This window comes from Hordeum vulgare, chromosome 2H, assembly GCF_904849725.1.
Source record: "Hordeum vulgare subsp. vulgare chromosome 2H, MorexV3_pseudomolecules_assembly, whole genome shotgun sequence".
In the NCBI taxonomy this organism is placed as follows: domain Eukaryota; kingdom Viridiplantae; phylum Streptophyta; class Magnoliopsida; order Poales; family Poaceae; genus Hordeum; species Hordeum vulgare.
The window spans coordinates 59,802,906-59,825,935 of NC_058519.1; the positions used below are offsets into that span (position 1 = coordinate 59,802,906).

At 46.3% G+C, this 23,030-nt stretch overlaps 1 protein-coding gene across 1 annotated transcript; it reads right to left on the reverse strand.

The window, feature by feature from the left end:
* Positions 1 to 11,021: 11,021 nt before the first annotated feature.
* On the reverse strand, positions 11,022 to 14,252 carry LOC123425455 (CTL-like protein DDB_G0274487). Its single transcript, XM_045109159.1, has 3 exons — positions 13,866 to 14,252; positions 12,019 to 12,930; positions 11,022 to 11,946 (listed from the first exon to the last, which is right to left on the reverse strand). The coding sequence occupies exons 1-3, from the start codon at positions 14,250 to 14,252 to the stop codon at positions 11,515 to 11,517; spliced, it is 1,731 nt and encodes a 576-aa protein (XP_044965094.1). The 3' UTR covers positions 11,022 to 11,514.
* Between the last annotated feature and the right edge of the window lie 8,778 nt (positions 14,253 to 23,030).

Genomic DNA, 23,030 nt, shown 5'->3' on the forward strand with positions numbered 1-23,030 from the left:
ATCGGGAATCTCTGTTGCGAACATACTAGCTTTGTTGGGTAACTTGGCAAGCTGCTCTATGTATGACAGAAACTTGGTTGTTGCGTAAGGTGAAGTGGAGCTGAACTGCAAATCCAAAAAAGTAAATATATTGAAAAACACTTGAAAAAAATGTGATAAAAAAGAATACAGATTTGCATTGAAGGTATTGTTTGAACAGTTTGAAAAAAAAGAATACTTACAGGGCGCTTCCTGAAACCATCTTCAATGGTATCAACTGCAATAACAGCGGTGAAATCCAACTCCTTCACAAAACAAGCCCGTGGCAGAGAATAATCGATGACATGATCAACTATACATCCTCTTGGGATGTCAATGTGGTCCATGTAAATTACCTACAAAAAAGAAGAGGCGCAGAAGCCAGTGTAAAACCAATAGGCTCCGGAAAACAAAAAAAATGGGGATGCTGCGGGAATGAAGGGAAGTACCGGAAGCATTGGTAGACAACCGCCAATGTGGAATTTTAGTTTGCCTTCATTCCTCTTATCCTGGTATTTCTTAACTTCCTTCATCGCGTCTAACAGAATATGCTCATCCCACTCAAACTCGTGGACAACACTCATGTCTTGCAAAGTGTGCAGATATTCCAAAGGCACCATATTTCCGGTACCAGGAGCTAGGACCAACGAAAGGCAAAGTAGAATCCATGTCCTATTAATGGTATCCTCATCGCCATCATCAGCGTTTGATAGGACAGAGACTGTGGTTTGTATTGGAGCCCTTTCGCCTTCCAAATAAATTTCACGGAAATCTGCTTTCCCCCTTTTCCCAAATTCAAGTGGCTTGCTTCCGGATGGCACATTAAATAGCTTCTTAACCATATCCCTTGTGAATTGGATTTTCTTGTGGTCACTTAACCTGCGAGACATGAGAAAATCAGTACATGTTTCGAGAAAAAATAAGATCAAAAGAATTTATGCAACATAGAAAAAAATGAAGCAAAAAACAAAAACAGCAAACACATACTTGAGCAGCCGCTTCTTAGTATCAATCCTCATGACTATGAAATCGACAAGTTCTTCTGGAGGAGGTGGTAAAGGGGAGATATGAAGCAAATCCCCGAAAGAGGACTTGCTTATGACATCCCTCTTTTTCTCTTTGACGGTGTTGGCTATCTCACGTAGCCGCTTCGCCGACCATCGAGTTATATAGATACCCATGCTGCAGAAACAAAAACAAATGGAATCACATGAGCTACTACAAAAAGCAGTCGTAAAAAATGCAAAAGAAAATGAAACATTGTATGAGAAGCATAAGCTTGCACAAAGTTGCAAGAAAAAGAAAGTTGCAGGAAGCATAAGCTTGCACAAAAGTTGCAAGAAGCATAAGCTTGCAGAAAAGTTGCACGAAACACAGGTCATGTTGCAGAATTTTTTACAACATAGATCAAGTTGTAGATTTTTTTTATTGCAAACAAAAGGTCTTTATATTGCAACAAAGGTCTTGCTGTAATTTATTCTTGCAACAACAATCTTGTCAAATAAATTTCTGTAAACAAAAGGTCTTGCTGCAGAATTATTCTGCAACTAAGATCTTGTTGCAGAAATTTGTATGTTTCCATAATCGATGTCCGTGCGAGCCGTGACCCTGTTTCTGAATAAGATGAAGATATTTCTAAGAAACGAAAGGTGGACACGTGGTAGACGATGGAGGCGGTTGACGCTTAGGAGCGAACCGCCAGTAGGTAGTAATCATTTCCCTTATAAAATGGGCGGCCCTACGCGTCAACAATAAATTTTCTGCAACAAAGACCTTGTTGCAAAATATTTTCTTCTCCAATATCTTGCAGCAAGATCCATGTTGCACAACCTCTTCTTTCCTATTTTTCTGCAATAAGACCCCGGCGGATCGGCCATTCCTCGCGACAATGTCGGAAACCATAGCGAACGTCAAGAACCTAGCGCTGCCACTTGCCAAAGGCCACCAAATAGTGCAGATGCCAGGATTGTACTTGGAATTGTATAACCGGAGAGGCTGATCTGATCAACACTCCAACTACTACCTCTAATAGGTTTTACACACCGCACCAAAATCTTCAGTTCTCCAATACCATGGCGGGCAGTGGCACGAAATTGAAAGGAGCACTATTAAAACAAATGAACACCACTAGAGAGAAATGAACAGCTAATCTGCATGTGCAACATCAGCTAATCAACGATTTAGGCAAGCACACAGAATTCAGACAACACCACTAGAGACCTGAAACTAAGTTTACGTCTGAAGATATCGACACTTTCGTCAGTTAACTGAAATAGGCTTGCAATGCCATCACCAAATCACGTCCTCCCAGTTCAGTATTCAGACATTTCTCGCTGGAGACTATGGCGGATCGGCCATTCCTCGGCGAAGCACCAGGAAACTGGCCCTGCCGGCTAGCTGCGGTCGGGTTTGCTTCGGCTACGCTGCCGGCAGGCGGGTGGCGCTGCGGTGCTTGCGCTGCGTGGGGCGGCGGGTGGCATTGCGAGATCCATAGGAGAAACACCCGCAGCCGGCAGGCGGGTGGCGCTGCGGTGCTTGCGGTGCGTGAGCGACGGGTCGCGCTGCGGGATCCAGAGGAGAACCGCACACTGCCGGCAGCCGGGTGGTGCTCCGGTCCTAATGGAGCGTGGGGCGGAGGGTGGCGCTGCAGGATCCAGACGAGAGCCGTACCTGCTTGGGTCGTCGACGATCGCCGCCTCGTCGTCGCCACGCGTGGGTTCGCGCCGCCGTCCTCCCAGATCCAGTCGCCGTCGTCCTCCCAATCCCTCCAGCTGCGGTCAACTGCTTCCAGCTGCAGGAACAACTTCCTGAAACAATTGGAAAGTTTCAGGAAAACGGTCACGACTCGGTCACGGACCCGCCGGCCACGGGAATAATTTGAGCCGTTAGATCAGATAAGGATCAACGGACGAAGAGGCGGCGGACGAGTAAGACTGATCCGTCGGTGGGACGACAGCGTTTTCCATAATATATACACTTCTGTTTCGGTACCCCCCTCCCCCTCCCTCCTAAACACAAGAACGGCCCAGATTAGCCGATACCTCTTCGATAGAAAGGGTATGATAGTCATATTCGCGTATACGTTATTTTTTTTGTCAATGAACGGGCACACCCTCCTATATTGGGCCGACCCATTCTTGCATTATTTACTTTATAATACGCCCAAAAAAAACACGCGTCCGGCAGGATACGAGCCGCGATCGTTCAAAAATTAACAAAGCTACGCTAACCAACTGGGCAACAAGACCTAACATGCTATGTATGTTTTTGTTTATTCTAATAAGGCATGCAGAAGCGCATTATTCTTTGTTTTTTTTCCTTTCTAGATGCTTGCTATTTTTAAAACTCTTATTTTTTCTCACAAACGATGATTATTATTTTTTTAAACGTCAACTATTCTTCAAAATCCGTGAGCTTTTTTCCAAACTTGATGAAGGTTTTTTCTAAATTTATGAACTGTTTCTCAAATTCGCGAACTTCTTTAAAAATCTATGAACTTTTTAGGAAATTGATCAAATTTATTTACGATGAAGAAACTTTTTTACAAATGGATGAACTTTTTCCCAAATTTTTCATGATTTTTTTTCGAATTTTCGAACTTTCTTTCAAAACTGATAACGTCTTTTACATTTTCTTTGCAAATCTAGTCATCTTTTTGAATTTTAATGTGAAGTTCCTTGAATTCCTAATTATTTCATATTCAAAATTTATTCACGTTTCAAGGAAGTTCAGAATTCCGTATTCCAATAAATGTTATAAATTCCAGTTTTGTCCCCTACGCTTCAGTTGTAGGTTCTATCATGTATACAATGCTGTGCACTAGACCAGACGTCTGCTTAGCCATAAGTATGGCAGGCAGGTTTCAAAGTAATCCAGGAGTGGATCACTCGACGGCGGTCAAGAATATTGTGAAGTACCTGAAAATGACTAAGGAAATATTTCTCGTTTATGGAGGTGACAAAGAGCTCATCGTAAAAGGTTACGTCGATGCAAGTTTTGACACCGATCCGGATGACTCTAAGCCGCAAACCAGATACGTATTTATTCTTAATGGGGGTGCGGTAAGCTGGTGCATTTCCAAGCAAAGTGTCGTAGCAGATTCTACATGTGAAGCGGAGTACATGGATGCCTCGACGGCAACAAAGGATGGTGTTTGGATGAAGCAATTCATGACAGATCTTGAAGTTGTGCCGAGCGCACTAGATCCATTGACTCTCTTATGTGACAACACTGGTGCCATTGCCTTAGCAAAGGAACCAAGGTTTCACAAGAAGACCAAACACATCAAACGACGCTTCAACCTCATCCGCGACTACGTCGAAGGAGAGGACGTGAAATTTGCAAAGTGCACACGGATCTGAATGTAGCAGACCGGCTGACTAAACCTCTTCCACGAGCAAAACATGACCAACACCAGAACTGCATGGGTGTTCGATTTATTACAATGTAAATCGCATGGCGATGTAAAGACTAGATTATTGACTCTAGTGCAAGTGGGAGACTCTTGGAAATATGCCCTAGAGGCAATGATCAATAGTTATTATTATATTTCCCGTTTAAAGATAATCATTTATTATCCATGCTATAATTGTATTGAATGAAAACATAGATACATGTGTGGATACATATACACAAGAATGTCCCTAGCAAGCCTCTAGTTGGCTAGCCAGTTGATCAAGGATAGTCAACGTTTTTTGACTATGTGCAAAGTGTCGTTGCTTGATAACTGGATCACATCATTAGGAGAATCATGTGATGAACTAGACCCAAGCTATGAACGTAGCATATTGATCGTGTCGTTTTATTGCTATAGTTTTCTGCGTGTCAAGTATTTGTTCCTATGACCATGAGATCATATAACTCACTGGCACCGGAGGAATACCTTGTGTGAATCAAACGTCACAACGTAACTGGGTGACTATAAAGGTGCTCTACAGGTATCTCCGAAGGTGTCCTTTGAGTTAGTATGGATCAAGACTGGGATTTGTCACTCCATGTGACGGAGAGGTATCTTGGGGCCCAGTCGATAATACAACATCACACACAAGCCTTGCAAGCAATGTGACTAAGTGTAAGTCACGGGATCTTGTATTACAGAACGAGTAAAGAGACTTGCCGGTAACGAGATTGAAATAGGTATGCGGATACCGACGATCGAATCTCAGGCAAGTAACATACTGTTGGAATTATGCCCTAGAGGCAATAATAAATATAGTTATTATTATAATTCCTATATCAAGATAATCGTTTATTATCCATGCTATAATTGTATTGAATGAAGACTTATATACATGTGTGGATACATAGACAAAACACTGTCCCTAGCAAGCCTCTAGTTGGCTAGCCAGTTGATCAATGATAGTCAGTGTCTTCTGATTATGAACAAGGTGTTGTTGCTTGATAACTGGATCACGTCATTAGGAGAATCACGTGATGGACTAGATCCAAACTAATAGACGTAGCATGTTGATCGTGTCATTTTATTGCTACTGTTTTCTGCGTGTCAAGTATTTGTTCCTATGACCATGAGATCATATAACTCACTAACACCGGAGGAATACTTTGTGTGTATCAAACATCGTAACGTAACTGGGTGACTATAAAGATGCTCTACAGGTATCTCCGAAGGTGTTCGTTGAGTTAGTATGGATCAAGACTGGGATTTGTCACTCCGTGTGACGGTGAGGTATCTCAGGGCCCACTCGGTAATACAACATCACACACAAGCCTTGCAAGCAATGTGACTTAGTGTAAGTTGCGGGATCTTGTATTACGGAACGAGTAAAGAGACTTGCCGGTAAACGAGATTGAAATAGGTATGCGGATACTGACGATCGAATCTCGGTCAAGTAACATACCGAAGGACAAAGGGAATGACACACGGGATTATATGAATCCTTGGCACTGAGGTTCAAACGATAAGATCTTCGTAGAATATGTAGGATCCAATATGGGCATCCAGGTCCCGCTATTGAATATTGACAGAGGAGTCTCTCGGGTCATGTCTACATAGTTCTCGAACCCGCAAGGTCTGCACACTTAAGGTTCGACGTTGTTTTATGCGTATTTGAGTTATATGGTTGGTTACCGAATGTTGTTCGGAGTCCCGGATGAGATCATGGATGTCACGAGGGTTTCCGGAATGGTCCGGAAACGAAGATTGATATATAGGATGACCTCATTTGATTACCGGAAGGTTTTCGGAGTTACCGGGAATGTACCGGGAATGACGAATGGGTTCCGGGAGTTCACCGGGGGGGGCAACCCACCCCGGGGAAGCCCATAGGCATTGGGGGTGCCGCACCAGCCCTTAGTGGCTGGCGGGACAGCCCAAAGGAGCCCTATGCGCATTGGAAGAAAAATCAAAGAGAAAAAAAAGGAGGTGGGAAAGGGAAGAAGGACTCCACCTTCCAAACCAAGTAGGACTCGGTTTGGGGGGGGGAGACCTTCCCCCCTTGGCTCGGCCGACCCATTGGGAGTTCTTGGACCCCAAGGCAAGGCTCCCCCCTCTCCCTCCTATATATAGTGGGGTTTTAGGGCTGATTTGAGACAACTTTGCCACGGCAGCCCGACCACATATCTCCACGGTTTTACCTCTAGATCGCGTTTCTGCGGAGCTCGGGCGGAGCCCTGCTGAGACGAGATCATCACCAACCTCCGGAGCGCCGTCACGCTGCCGGAGAACTCTTCTACCTCTCCGTCTCTCTTGCTGGATCAAGAAGGCCGAGATCATCGTCGAGCTGTACGTGTGCTGAACGCGGAGGTGCCGTCCGTTCGGCACTAGATCGTGGGACTGATCGTGGGATAGTTCGCGGGGCGGATCGAGGGACGTGAGGACGTTTCACTACATCAACCGCGTTCACTAACGCTTCTGCTGTACGGTCTACAAGGGTACGTAGATCACACATCCCCTCTCGTAGATGGACATCACCATGATAGGTCTTTGTGCGCGTAGGAAAACTTTTGTTTCCCATGCGACATTCTCCAACACATACCGAAGAACAAAGGAAATGACATACAGGATTATATGAATCATTGACAGTGAGGTTCAACCGATAAGATCTTCAGAGAATATGTAGTATCCAATATGGGCATCCAGGTCCCGCTATTGGATATTGACCGAGGAGTACCTCGGGGCATGTCTACATAGTTCTCGAACCCGCAAGGTCTGCACACTTAAGGTCCGGCGATGTTTTAGTATAGTTGAGTTATATGTGTGGTTACCGAATGTTGTTCGGAGTCCCGGATGAGATGACGGATTTATATAGTCATATTTTAAAGTATAGATTCGTTCATTTTGCTTCGTATATAGTCTATGGTGAAACTTTTTTAAAGACTTATATTTAGAAACGGAGGGAGTATGTTTGTAATAATCGCCGGCCGGTGTGTGTTTCCCCTCGATCGTCTTTGTAGAAAAATGGAACACATGAGTTGTTTGACAGTTGCCGCCCGCTGTGCCGTGTGTGATGCTTGGCCTGCATTGTTAGTTTCCTTCCTGCTTGTGGTTGATTGCATGCATGCTCGTGGTTACTAGGATTGAGAGCTAGCTTAATCAGCCAGGATCACATACTTTTTTTTTTTGAGCTTGAAATATGAAGATTTATTCAGCAGAAGCCCCGGCAAAATCTGTCTGGAGGCAAGTTACAAGGAAGCTAGGTTGCACATGCATCCAACACTTCGTCACCTCTCGAGTGCTAGCATGTTTTGCACACAAGTGGTCAGGCGTGTTAGCTGCACGATTACAATGCTGAATACAAAAAAAAAAAAAGCTACGTCCTCCCCTATTTCATCCATGATAGACGCCACAACTGAACGAGAATTGTCGCGCAAATGCCATAGTTGGACCAGTTCCAAGCTATCTGTCTCTAAAACCACTTTTGAAAAACCTCGCAGGCGAGCAAAATGGACACCTTCCTGCAATGCCAAGGCTTCAGCTACCAGCGGATCTGTTACTCCTCCAAAAGGTTTGCACCAGGCGGCGATAAAGGCCTGTTCCGAGCGAGCAACCCCTCCACCTCCACCTCTACTATGCTGAGATGCCACACTACCATCAGTATTAATCTTGATAGTACCTTGATCTGATGGCCTTCACCCATGCTCAGGTAAGGTGAGCGCTTGGTTGCGAGGGATGTCGAGGATCACGTACTTGTGCGAGCGCAAAGGCGGGCCGTAGCTCTACGGACTAGTATCTCCACTCGAGTTAATTGAAGTTGAGTTCTCTGGTTAAAACCTGCAAACTTGCCTCGAGAGAAAAAGGTTTATCTGCTTTTCTAAACTGAGTGGAGTGGGTTAGCTGCTATTGCTAACTGGCGTTCAAGTAACTACTCCCTTCATTTCATAATATAAGTCTTTTTAGAGATTTTACTAGAGGACTAAATGCGGATGTATATAGACACATTTTAGAGTGTAGATTCATTCATTTTGCTCCGTATGTAGTCCTCTAATGAAACCGTTTAAAAGACTTATATTTAGGAACGGAGGGAGTACTTAGATATCCCACCAACGATGCATGCCGCTTGTCGTAGATCCGGCGGCCGACGGGACAAGTTTGTACTCCCTCCGTTTCTAAATATAAGTCTTTTAGGAGATTTCATTAAATGACTACATACGAAATAAAATTAACTAATCTATACTTAAAGTATGTCTATATACATCCGTATGTGGTTCATTAGTAAAACCTTTTAAAAGACTTATATTTAGGAACGGGGAAGTAGTTAACTCAAGTTGTTGCTGTTTTTCCTTAACCTGCAAGCTTACCTCGAGAGAAGAGGGTTCTTTTGAAATGGAGTAACTAATGGGCGTTTAAGTGGCGTTAATTAATGGGAGTAGATCTGTTCTGAGGCCTGCCAGACAAGTTTGTAGAGCTAATTTTCACCGATGCAGTGATACCGATATAAGTATATTGCGAAATCATACCCTCCTGGAGTGCTGGTCTACAAATGACATGCAGCTAGCCAGGCCAGCCCGTGAGATTAGCCAATCCTAGTTTAGTTTGACATGGGTCAACGCCTGAATCGGGTGTAATTTTCCGTTGCCACCGTTGATCTCCTGAAGACAAAATGGGTCAGAACCAAGGACGGTGTCATGCGTGCGTGCTTGCGTCAGCCTGAGCCTCAGTTGAGCACAAGGTGACAAACGCAACGGACACACAAGAAAAGCTGGCGCAGTTGCGGTCGTGCGCGCACCTCTCCTCTTTCCTCCTACATACCTTTCTTTGCCTAAAGATGATGGACGGCATAGCAGCATGGTACATGGTACATTCGTCAAACCGCGATCAACAGATATTGAATACTACTCCCTCCGTCCTAATATTCATGTTTTAGATTTGTCTAGATATATTCATATCTAGTCATGTTTTGATATTTAGATACATTCATTTCTAAACAAATCTAAAACAAGAATTTTGTGACGGAGGGAGTACTACACCGAACCATACAAATCTCATGAAGCTGATGGTTTCAGAAATGGTAGATGTAACCTTGATTAACCATCGTGTGACGTCGACCCATGCACTGCTCCACAGAAAGAAAAAAAAGGGTATGTTTGATTCATGAATCATGACTAATTTTACCACAGCTAAGCTTATACAAAGTGTGACTATCAAAATGTCCATGACAATTTGAGGCAAGATTTAATAAAAAGTTAGCCTGTGACAAATAGACCATGTAACTAGAAAAGTATTGCAAACCATAAATATGATAATGAATCAAACATATATCTAAAACGTGGTCGCATGACTAAGGTTAGACCCCTGACATTCCTGGAACTATTTGTAGTTTGTTCAAGTGAGTTTTTTTAGAGTTCTTTTCATTCATATCACGAATCAGTACAATGAAGTTGACCCTAACAAGCGCACTGAAACGCAAACACGAAGGACCTTGAACACCTAGAGTACCTAAGACAACCATAACAAGAGGATCTCCGGGGCACTGTGTCATCATCCCTGAATCTTGAGAGAAGACCCCTGCAGCAGAAGGATGTGCAACCAGTCGCAAGCAGGTCATCATCTTCGACCATGATACAATTGCCACCATGTTGTTTCCTCCTTACTTGACACCAGCGCTGAGAAGGCATGGACATCAATCCTACACACCTGCAACAGTCGTCGTCATCTTTGGCTTTGAGTACCGCGAAAAGTGTCCCTTCCGGAAGAAAGAGAACTCGAGTCATCCGACCGGTCCAGCACCGCGACCGGGCCATCCGCCCGGACAAAAGCAGGATCTTCCACCAGCATCAGCACAGAGGAAGGAGAAGAACATCAACAACAAATCATACCAACAAGGAAGAAGAAGGGTCTTTGTCTTCCTGCATCCATCGTCCATCTGAGGACCCAAACGGCCAGTGCCAATGGACCTCCAGGCACCATAGCCCGCGACCTCGACGAGTTCCGGGGATCCCCAACCCCGCTGGCTCCTAGACAAAGGCAAAAGCCTCGCCTGACCGCGAACAGAGCCCGAAGAAACTTATTCCGGCGCGACACCACCGCAACGGCTTCGATGGCGTCTCCCTCCACCCTAACCCTACCACACACCCACCTAGCGAACAGACCCGAGGTTCCCCCTCCCTTCCACCGCCAAAGCGGCCGACGAAGAGAGAGGGAACCGGAGGCGTCCCCGGCGGCGCACAAGGGAACCCTCGTCGCCTCCCTGATCGCCTTGCGATCCTACTTTTCCGGGCGTTTGGCGGTTAGTCTCAACAAAATTGTTCAAGTGAGTTTTGGTACAGCAAAAGCAAACATAACCAAATCTTCTTCGGGCGTGACAATTGGAGCACGTACCATTCACCTACCGCTGTGTTCCACTCCACGCATCATTATTGCGTGAACCAAGCTGCGCAGAATCGTTAATGCCACTCACCAGTCAGAAGACAAGTGGCACTCCACTACGTACCATGTTCTCTTCAGAATGTCAGACACTCTACTGTCTACGCCCGTCAACTATACGGCCCAGTTTCTCATCAAGTTCTGTATAGAATTTCAGATGATCTACGCACCACAACAAAGATCAGCCAACACTACCACTTGCCATCTGATGAAGACACTAGAAAGATGATGATCTTACAAGAAACTATTCACATGTCATCCCTGTAATCACGGTGACAAATTTTGCTAGACGAATAAATACACCTGAAGGATGAAAATGCCCAGGCTTCTGCTACCACCAACAACAGGTGAAAAACATGCCAAAAAAATGGAGGGATTTACAGAAACGCCAAAAATAGTCGCTCCTACTATTTGTCTATCACACACCAGAGGAGAACGTCAGCCCGTGCTCCTCCTGAGTCAACAAACCTCGACAGCGTGAGTACTACGATCCGCTGCATGGGTCATGAGATCCCTTCTCCGATCATCCTTCTCCGGTTACCTTCCCTTCACGCGACGCGACCCAAGCCCGCCGCCGCCGGTCAACTCGGCCAGCACCAGCAGCTATGGAATGACATCGCACGATCCGGTTGGGTCGAGATGTTCTTACCTAGTGCACGGGGCGGCGGCCGGGGTCAGGCGGCGCCGACGTGCTGGTGCGGGAACCGCGGGGTGGGCGCGACCCCAACCGCATCCTCCCCGTCCTCCTTCATCTTCTCCAGCCGGTCCCGTATGGGGCTGTCCTCGAAGAGCCGGGACCGGGGGTTCTCGGCGTAGCACACGTAGTAGCAGCCCACGCACGCCTGCGGCAGCGCCATGCCGATCCGGGTCATCAGGTAGCCCACGTAAAACGCCATGAGCGACACGGTGGCCGTGTACTGCTTGTGCGTCATGAAGGTCCACGACCCGGCCAGCGCCACGCACAGCGCGCCGCTGGTCACCCCCGTCAGGAAGCACACCGAGCTCGTGATGTCCGCGTCCGCCAGCGCCGGCATCCCCGGCTGCCCCTCGAACTGGTTCCACGTGCTCCGTGACGCCTGCACGAACCCCCTCCCGTACGCCGCGATCTGCACCATGAGGTTCACCGTTAATCTCACAACTAAGCTTGTCAGCACAGAGGATGAAGACCGCTCCCTTACATGTACGAATGCCCAGCTGTTGCCGAACTCGAAGACGGCGTTCATGACGTTGAGGCAGCAGTGCGCGCAGGAGAACATGAACTCGTCCTCGCCCTCGAGCAGGTTCAGCCCGCGGGCGAGGATGCGGAGCGCCTCAATGGTGGGCACGAAGAGCGAGCCCAGGCAGGCGCTGCCAAGGTTGTACGTCAGCGCGCGCTGGAAGCTGAACTGCACGCTGGACTGCATGCCACGGAGGTAGTAGAGCGCGATCACCCGGCTGGCTGTTAGGTTCGCCACGTTGCGCATCACCTCAGCAGTCCATGCCAGGCTCACCACCAGCGCCAGGATGGTCAGGCCGGGGAACCGGAAGTTGACGGCGCCGATGACCGCCACGCACCAAACGGAGATCCACACGAACCCGGCGGCCACCATGAGGTATGCCGGCCCGTTGAGCCCCCGGAACTTGTCCACGGGCTGCACCGCCTTCTCGAACACGCGCGCCGTGAACCTGACGCGTCGGGTCACCCAGCACGCGTACAGCCCGGTGCCGATGGAGAACACGACCATGGCCACGCCGAGCCCCACGGTGGCCGGCATGGAGAAGCACATGAGCAGGGAGCCGACGGCCAGCATCACCCCGAAGGCCGACCAGAGGATGACGCGCACCATGGCACGCGGCCACGCACGCACCGCCTTCTGCCACGCAAACGCCAGCACGATGCTGAGCGCCACCGCGCCCTCCACGGGGGGCAGCCACCGGCGGAGGAGGCTCTCCTCACGCCGCGCATTGCGGGACCGCGGGTCCTGCACGATGTCCTTGACGGCGCGGTACACGAAGAAGCCCACGGCGAGCCCCACCGCCGCCAGCTGCAGCAGGAAGAGGCACAGCGTGATCTGGTTGGTGTACACGCGCGAGTTCAACGACGCCAGTGGCTGCAACAGATTAAACAACCAGTTAACTCGAGACCAGTTGGGTTAGTAAAGTCATTAACAGCGAGTACAACTTTAAGCTTAGCTAACGGGTAGGAGGTTGGGCGCCTATGGAATTCGATATTTTACTAATCTAAGATCATACTACTACTACCACCAAGATTCGATTCGATTCGATTCGATTCGTGGTACATTCTAGGTGGATATTTTAAGAGGCATTACCGCTTAAGTTACCCGTGAGTAGATTAACTAAAGTGATACGTTAGGCAGTACTGCTTTGATTAACAAATCGTCTCAAACACTACAACCGCCTCTCCATTATTCATCCTCTTGTACCCACTGTAGGTAGGAGGACGGGCATTTGAGCTTGCAAAGAAGTGCATCTGTTGGTGATGAATTATTTGGCTGTTGCTGTGTGCTGCAGTAATGTATAATACACCAATGCAAATATCTCAACCTAGAGCATGTCATCAACTTGCCTTTCAGATTTTTTTTTTTAAAACAATGTTCTGCCTGTTCTAAAGAGAAATCAAATGCAACTGTCGGTATCAAAACAGTGTATTATAGGAGTGCAGCCACCACCAAGACTTTGTTTTGTTTGGAAAAAAAGAAGGATGGCGTCGATGCATAATTCAACCCAATTTGTTATGTGGAAATGTCAATTGGGTGAGGGGTACGGGGCTGTGCACATTGCAATGCCAGCCCCAATAGCGGCAATGAGAAATTATTGTGGGAGTAGTCGCGTACCAACCGGACTGCTGTCGATCGCACTCCACACAAGCGCACATGTCCTAAAAAGACTCGAGTCTATCTACTCCAGTAACTATTGTAGACGAGGAGACGATAATCTAACAAAGAAATCGATTTGGAAATTTGATGGGCGGGGCAGGCAGTCAATTGGGCATTTTCCTAATTGGGATTTGGGGGACGGGTCGTACCTGCGGTGGGGTCTGCTGCATGACCGGCTGGTAGGTCGCCGCGGGCGGCGGCAGGTCCGCGCCGCCGGAGGCCACCGACATGGGCGGCGGCGGCGCCTGCGTGGTCACCTGCAGCGGCGCCACGGGCCGCTGCGCCTGCAGCCTCGACACCGCCGCCGCCGGCTCGTCCACGACCATCACCTTCACCTCCCTCTGCTCCGGCGCCGGCGCCCGCCCTCTGCCCCCCTCCGGCTGCTGCCCCTGCCGCGGCGCCTGCACGCACACGCCACCAGAAAGAACACAGAAGGAAGCAAACTCAGAAACAACCGGCGGCGAAATTAAACAAGGCGCGATCTTTCCGGGGGGGTGAAGGAAGAAACGTACGGCGTTGTTGTCGGCGGCGCCCATGTCGTCGCGCGCTCGGTGGCCCGGCGACGGGGCTCAATCGCGGTCGCTGGCCGCGTGGAGCAGGCTTGATGGCGAAGCGGGGAGGGGAGTTGGGTGGCGGTATGGGGGAGGGGGTGAGCTTTGGGAAGCGAAGATTTGGCTGGCGTTGGCGACTGGCGAGAGAGAGACGGCGAGAGAGAGAGAGAGAGAGAGAGGGAGACGGAGCCCAATCTGTGACCGTTGCTGTGGCCTTTTCGCTCGTGCGGGGTCGCCGTGCCGCAACTGCGTGGAAGGGCGTGGGTGGGGCCCGCGAGGCAGTGGGGGCGTGCACGCGTGGGTGTGACGCGGGCGCGTTGCTGTCGTATTATTTCGGGCGTTTTGTTTTGGGTTGGAAGGCGTTTTTGCGGGTTTTCGTTTTTGAAAATTTCATGTCCAGATTTACCGAGGTATCTATGAAGGCCTTTTAGAAATCAAAATGTTTATGACGTCATGAGGGTGTTTGGATCCAAGAGACTAAAACTAGTCTGACTAAAACTAGTCTTTTTAAGAGGCTAAAGTTTCAAGCACCCCTGACTAAAGAGAGGCTAAAACTAGTCTTGAGGCTAAAATCTTTTAGTCAGGGGTACCCCTACTAAAATGTGCATTAGTCCTCTCTCTCCTCATTTAACTCCTCAGGCAAGTTCTGGATTGAAGGGTTTGGAGGATAATACATGCTCATTAACTTGATTTTAGTCTCTTTAGTATTTGAATCCAAGCATGGGTGAGACTAGTAAGTTTTAGTCTCATTACTTTTAGTCATGGGACTAAAACGTATCCAAGCACCCTCTATGTTATGGAGGCATATTTATTGCGCTTTTTTGCACGTTCAATCACTAGCGACAAAATGGACATGGCAATAAATGATCAGCAAGCAGTGTGGACCATTAATAAAGAGGAAATTTTAAACAATACTAAATTATGTTATACATCATCCGTTGGAACGTCTGCGGAGGTCAAACATCGTCACCGGTAAGAGATGAAGACGACGTAGTCTACGGCGAAGGCGTAGATTCTCGCGGACCAGGATGAGCTCCACGAGGAAGACGAAAAGCCGGAGCCCTCCCAAGCAACCAGACATCTCCGACAACAAAAATCAGGGTAGTACATAGTACGTAGATTAATTTTTTACGTGCTTTGTATGGAGTTAGGGGTTTAAATACGAGAGACTCAAGTGTGAATGAGCAAATTTGAAAGTTGTAAGGTCAATACCCACGAATGCGACTAAATGTATCCATGCGTGTTTAATGGCTCAACTTTGTAAACCGTGGCTATAGATGTTCTCATATATCTTATACTCTTTCAATTTCATAATGTAGTGCGTCTGCGCTTCTTGTTACTTAAGTTTGATCATACGTTTAATTAACATGAGCGACTGTGGCGGAAGCAATAATTATACCATTAAATTTGTATTCAAAAGAAATTTGCAATGATATAATTTTTGCTCCCCCTGCATTCGTCTATGTTAATTAAATTTTTGATCAAACATAAATCTTGAAAAAGCGCAAGCTTACTACTCCCTTCGTTCCTAAATATAAGTCTTTTTAGAGGTACCACTAGTGGACTACATACAAATGTATATACACATATTTTAGATTGTAGATTTACTCATTTTACTTCGTATGGAGACTCCTACTGAAATCTTTTAAAAAACTTATATTTATAAACGGAGGGGGTATATTATAAAACAGAGGTAATATATCTCTTTTCAAAGAGAGTTTGCCTGATTGACGTGGACCAGCAGTTGCAGCATATGAAGCAAGCATGCGGCAACATCCTCTCTGCGGTGGACATTGGTGGTCCTTCCACGCTGTCACCTTTCTGTCTTTGCACGAAATCTTGTTTTGTTTCGTCGTGGATGCTCCATGATTGCAATGCTGATAACTTGTGATGTCCTTTAGAAGAGCTTGCGATGTGATGGTAATTGTATTATATTTTCCTTCCGGGGAGTAAATATTCAGCGAAAGAAAGGCGAGACAATCATTGACATGACGACCATATCACGAGAGTGTTGTCCACACCTTACATGGGAATCACCCGATCATCAACACGTTTCGTTCGGTTCCTTGACTACAAAGAGGAAGAAGACGCAAAAAGAAAGGGCAAGATGCATTTGGTTTATACACGTCACAAACTGCATTTTTGCGTGTTTCAGGCATTAATTAAACTCATTAAACATCACGTGGAGTATGGTCAATCGGCTATGCCATGTGACGCAAACTGATTTATGGTCAATCGGCTATGCCATGTGACGCAAACTGATTGACCGCTGCGATAAATCTTTTAGAACTTTTTATAGCTGAAGGTAAGGATTATTTTGTAAATGTATTTTTTTTATGGAAGTGAGGACCTCTGCTATTTTTTTAATGAAGGATTATGCAAAGGGCGCTCCTTGGTAGGCTGTCGTGGTAATTTTTCTTTTTCCTTTTCAGCTGAAGCTGAGGATTTTTTTAGATTCTTTTTTTAGACAGGAGCGAAGGCTCTATATATTTTACTAAAATGAAATGTACTACATGTTCCTCTCAAGCGGCGCCACCGGGTGACATTCCAATCACTAGTAACCTACAAGGAATGACATGTACAATCAGCATAAAAAACAGTAATGCTGCAAAAAAAAAAACACGCTAACAATATGTGTTTTTTTATTTTTGCTAATTACTAGTCCTATCTCTGTCCTGATTTATTTGTCCTCTTCGTATTTTATGCCAAATTTTAATCATAGATGTAACTAACAGAATATTAGTGTATGTCATAAATAATTATATTGTTACGCTCTCATATGAACATAGCTTCTAGTCATATTTTTCGGTGGCTCCTATAAATTAGCCGATTGATTTCCTTAAGATATTAGTTAGGTTGCGGTCGTCAGATCCTTCATCTTGCAGTCTTTGTATCCGTCGCATGCCATTCTTTGGATTCGGTCAACATCGTCACACGGGTGGTCCCCTCCTCTTATCGCTCCCGCAACAAGAGCAACCGAAGCACATCGCCGTAGGTAGCAGCACCGCCTCGCTCACAACAGAAGCTGCACCTCCTCGCCGATAGCACAACGATGCCCCACTGTCAGCCACTAGTGCCGCATCACTGCATCGCCGATACCGCCGCGCGCGGTGGTGCTTCATCGCAAGACCCGACGGCCGTCAGTGATGTTTCACTTCAGCGCAAACGCAGGCGTGGTGGTGTTCCATCGCAGAACCTCGATGACCGCTGCATGCTTCACTGCAACGCCAAGATGTTTCACTTTAGCGCCGATGCCAAATTGATGGTGCTCCATCACAGTACCTCGGCAGCCGCTTCATGCTTCACTGCAGTGCCACCGCCGCGGGGCAATGGTCCATCGCAGCACCAGTTGTCATCGCACCTCCATCGTAGCACCCGATGGCCGTCGGCGAAACTTCACTGCAGTGCCAACACCGACACGGCGGTGCTCCAGCGCAACACCCACGACGCGCCAGCAGCTTCACTTCAATAGTACCTTGTAGGCAAGCGACCCGGTTTGTTGCATGGTTGTGGTATACGAGCTGCTGGAGTGCAGAAATCAGTGAGTATTGTGCAGGAGATCGATGAGTGGGATAAAGGTAGGGGATAAAAAACAGAGGAGGGGATGCAACACGCTGACGATAGGGGGTTGTGACAGTGTTGAACATGCAGCAGCATGATCGCAACGATGATGTAACGAAGCCCACGCCGATGAGCCGATGACAGCATGTTGCGACAGGATGCAACACACCAGCGACGAGATGTTGTGACACAATAGGCGCGACGCGATGGCCGGTGCACGCGGTGGTAGCGAGATGCTGCGATGCGGCATGCATGAGGCGATGGCCGATGCACGCGATGCACACAATGAGGACGGAGCACACAGAAGAGAGAAACAAGTGTGGTCATGACAGAGAGTGGCAGGGAAAGAAAAAGGATCTACCTCAAGGGAAAGGATAAGGAATCATAGCATGGGCGGTGTTTGGGCTCCACGAGGATGTGTGGCTAGTGTAGGAGGCAGTTTGTGCGAGACAGAAATCAGCCGGCTTAAATAAATGTTTCTTTTTTTCTATGTATAATAGTGTTTTTTCATTTTCTTTCTATCTCTATCTTTACATTTATTGCATTTATTTAGGAATATGTATATAGTTAGGCTCTTGCATAAAGAGCTCATTCCCATTACTTTTTAACACATCTCTCCTCCACATAGGCACTTCTTCCTTGTAAGAGCCAGGGCCGGGCCGGAAAAATCCGGGGCCCTGTGCCAAAATAAAAATTAAGGCCTTATCTATGAAAAAACTAACGAGCAATTATAATGCATATATATATATATCGCAGAAAAAAAATATAATTTATGTAATGTAATGTTTTACATAAAAATTGGACATATAAAAAAGTCATACATATCCAACTCCCGGTTGCTATTTATTTGAACATCCTCGTACTTTTAGTATTTTTTGAAATAAAATCTTCAATGATATTCTCATAATCAATCTTTTCTAACACTTCACTCTTAAGTGTTATTGTGATCAAATCATGGAGTCTTTGTTATGTCATAGTAGTACGCATGAGACTCATGATTTTCCATGAAGAATCAAATCTGCATTACTGAAACACAAGATAAGAAAGATGAATTAAATAAACTTGAAATTATATGGTAGCATATATCAATTTTAAGATTATATGTTAATGCTTGGTTATTGGATGAACCATCTAACTTACCTAGTTTTAGGTCATGTCCAATAAAATAGATACACTGTAATCTTTAATCAAGAAGATAAAAATCAACCTCTAATGAAGTAACGATCCCTTTTAATAGTTATAATTAGAAATTAGAAGTAAGACCCGAAGTTAGTAAAAAAAGAAATTGCTAACTACTAAGCACCTGTTGCTGGAGGCTGGAGCGGCAAGATTGCACGAATCCAATTTTTGAATTAACCGTGGGTCGGCGCCTCGGCTGCAGCGGCAGGAACGGTTCCTGACTTCCTGTTTTGGTGTTGACCTTCTCCGGGCTCCAACAAATGAATAGATCAAGTATTATACCTATTCTCCAGCAAACTTCAGGTTAACGAGAGGAGGCCTGTAGCAACGAGAGGAGGCGGCGACGTTCAGCTTCGTCCCTGTTTCGTGTAGCCATGATCGACTCTGATTCCCGTCGTAAGATCCGAAATTCCGTAGACAGCGCAGCGCCCTGGATGGCCTCGCCCTCGTCGCTCGAGCGGTCGACGCCTGGCCCCTCGTCGATCGCTGCTTCGGCCCAAGTCCAGTCGAAGGACTGCCCATCGACCCAGTAGACAGCAGTGTTTAGTTTTTTTTTTAATATTAGGTCTATTTAATTTTTTTAGGGCCCTCTAGAATCATGGGCCCTGTGCGGGCTGCACAGATGGCACCACTGTGGGCCCGGTCCTGGTAAGAGCATCTACAGTCTGACCTTGCAAATTCGGGTCGTCGAACCCCCGCGGACGCGTGCGGGCGCGTCCATGGATACTGACCAGTCACGCGTCCAATTTTCCTCTCCATATCAAACTCTCTCGTATTTTATCTCTCATATCCATACAAAACATCCAGAATATATCCTACGCACTACTAATGTAATCTTCTTCTTCGTCGGAGATGACCTGTGCTGGAGCCTGAACCTCCTGTTCCGCCGCCTGCGCCACCTCCTGCGTCGCCTCCTGCACCGCGACACTTCCTTCATCCGACGCCTTGCCACCGCAGCTAACTCGGAGCACATGGAGTTGAGGATGGCCAGCTGCTCCGGTCACAGATCGACCACCACCGATGGCTGCTTCTCCGGCTCCTGCGGCGGTGCCTCCTCCTCCGGCTCCTGTGGCTCCTCCTCGGGCTCCTCCCCCTCCTCGAAATCCACCTAAGGTTCCACAGGTAACTCTGCTTCTCCTTTGGATTCGGATCTGCTGAAGGAGGAAGAGACTGTGCTGCATCGTGTAATGTCGGCGGCGTGGTGGCATGGCTGACGGGCTCGGAGAGGGAAGTGCTCAGGTGGCGACGGAGAGAGGAAGGAGGCGGATGTGCTAGGGCTGGGGGCGCCGACCCCGGAGCGGGCCACGCGACGTTCACACCGCGCCGACGGTCGAGGCGTCGGTTGAACCGTCGAGTTTCCCGACGAGTCTGCGTGGGGCCAAGCCATCAGGTCGACGTGGCGGGCGTCCGGACGCCTGGGCTCCCACATATCCGCCCCATATTTGAGCTGGAAATGGGGGTGCCGGTCAGCCTGGATGTTTGAGGCCGGTTTGAGAGGCCCGTATGGATCGATTTTTTTTGTGATCAAACAGTGATCGGACGGTCTGTCCGAATGTTGGAGGAGGGTTTGAGGGTCCGACTATAGGTGCTTTAAACGCGGAAATGCCTATCGAAGCTCGGGCTCCATGGAGCCGTTTGTTTTCGAAAAATTCAAAATTGAAAATTGATGTTTCAAAAAAATCTGAAAAAATGCAAATATACAAGGATGAAATGTATATGTGTGCAAAAATTCAAGATGAAATACATTAAGATTCGATCTGTGCAAAAAGAAGAAATTCATGAACTTTTGGGATGAATAGTATCATGCGTTAAAAAGCCATAAATTGATTTTTTTTGCACACATATCTTATTTTAATGTATTTATTTTTTAAAATTTGCACACATGTGTATTATGCCTTCATGTATATCCATAATTTTGTTCAATTTTTTTTTAAATATAAAAATATGAATTTTAATGAATTTTGATATTTTCAAAAACAGGGCTGAGTGGAGCCCGAGCTCCAAAACGCCCCACTCCTTTAAACGGGCTATATAAATCACTAGCAATAAGTAAATGCATATAATTTCTTGAAATTGGGAGTGCCATGTGCTTCTTGAGACGGTCCATGGCCGAAACACGTGCAAGACATCATTGAGCGGCAAACATAATTAAAGCAACAGCGCACGTTTTTGTAGAGCCGTGGATGCACCGCTGCAAAGCTCCAGTCCCCCGGAGGATCCCCTCGTACTACTAGTTCGAGGAAGGGAAAGCCAAGACAACTTTTAGTACTCCGTTCACCCCGATTTTCCTTTTGGCAACAAATCTGACCCCGATTTACGCATGTATCTATCACACCTGTGGACGGGACACCTAAAAAAAAGATCATCTCGATCTGATTGGATCAGCCGCACGGTCGTCTTCCTCTGCGAATGTGGCGCGATCGGGCTCGCCGTCCCTCCACCGTGCGCCGGACACACGTGAAGCGGCGGCGGCGGCTTTGATGTTCGCCATACGTGAGCGTCGACGATGGCGACCCGTGTGGGCGACGGTTTCGTCCGCGTCCAAGGCTACAAGCTGTGACGCAGCGGCAGCTAGGAGAAAGGTCCGGTGGGTCATGGTCCGACGGCGACGTGGAGCTCTCGTGGGCAGGTCGTTTTCCCGGGGACGCAAGTCGAGGGCGTACGTGCACGGGATGCTTTGAGATTCACGTGGGGCAAGTCGGTCGCTTGCAGATTTTGTTTGCAGGTCCTGATCTGATCTTGGTCTGCTGTTGCCGTGGGTTGCAGGTAACGTTAGCCGCCGACTCGTCAGGATTAAAGGCTCTGATGTGGCCGTTTCTTTAAATTCCTGATGTCGCCGTTTGCTGGGAGGGGTCGCAATTACGTGGCCACCTAATGTTATCTGGCTTGCTTGGTGCACCAAAGATCGACGGAGTCGTGCACGGTTTAGAGGCAGGGTGTGCCATGCTGATGCCGATGCCGGTCTCTTTCTGCCAAGGTCAACAAAGATCCCTACGCAAGCTGAAAGAACAAAAGATTCATTCCTACAGGTGGGTTGTCCTAACGCTAACTTCCTGCTTTTTGAAAAGCTTGACTTTTTTTTTTAAAGGAGAAAAGCTCAAAACGGAGGAGGATAGTTTTCTTTTTGTTGAGAAAATCCAAGGTGGAAAGGTGACGATGTAACTGAAAGATAAATAATAAGGCCAGTCGGCCAATAGCCCACGAAGGTGGAATTGGGCCCTATTGGTTGTTTCTTACAAAAAGAAATAGCAAGCCGAATAACCTGGTCCATAATTACTGCAAAGGCTATATCTCGCTTATACCGAGTGTCCTTTCACTGGGTTTTCATTTCGTTTCTTCGTTTCTCATCGAATTATGCTCGTTTATCACAGTTTTCTAGGTTTTCGTTATTTTTCTAATTTCCTACTTCATATTTTTTCTTTGTTTCTTGTGTTTCATCGGTTTTCTTCTTATTTTCTGTTACTTACTTGGTTTTCGAATACATTTTTCATACACGTCTTATAAAAAAAATATTATATGCTTGATTAATATATTTCAAATATAAGATTGAAAAACATACATACATGGTCAAAAAATATGTCCACATTTAATAATTTTTAAAATTTATATTAATATATATTTAATGCATGGTTAACATTTATTCCACAAGCGTTTAACATTTTTAAAATGCTTGATTAACTGTTTTTTCAACGCAAGATTAACTCTTTTATAAAATATATAGTCAATATTTTTATATAAATTTAATATTTATAAATACTATACTAATTATTTAAACAAGTTTCAAATTATTTTAGTACAATAAAATATATTTTTTATATTTAAATACATGCTCAATATTTTTCTATACAGATTCAACATTTTGCAAATGCTTGATTAATATTTTTTAAATACATATTAAATATTTCTGAATACTTGGCTAACAATTTTTATACACATTTAGTATTTTTTAAAATGCTTTTTTTTACATATATAAATAATTTTTTTAACATTTTCTAAATGCTTGATTAATATTTTTTAAATACA

Excerpts from the sequence above, each read along its gene's own strand:
- LOC123425455 (XM_045109159.1), bottom strand. The coding sequence starts at position 14,252 with ATGGGCGCCGCCGACAACAACGCCGTACGTTTCTTCCTTCACCCCCCC. Across the intron at positions 12,931-13,865 it reads TGCAGCAGACCCCACCGCAG|CCACTGGCGTCGTTGAACTC; the intron begins GTACGACCCGTC and ends AATCTGTTGCAG. Across the intron at positions 11,947-12,018 it reads ACAGCTGGGCATTCGTACAT|ATCGCGGCGTACGGGAGGGG; the intron begins GTAAGGGAGCGG and ends CTCATGGTGCAG.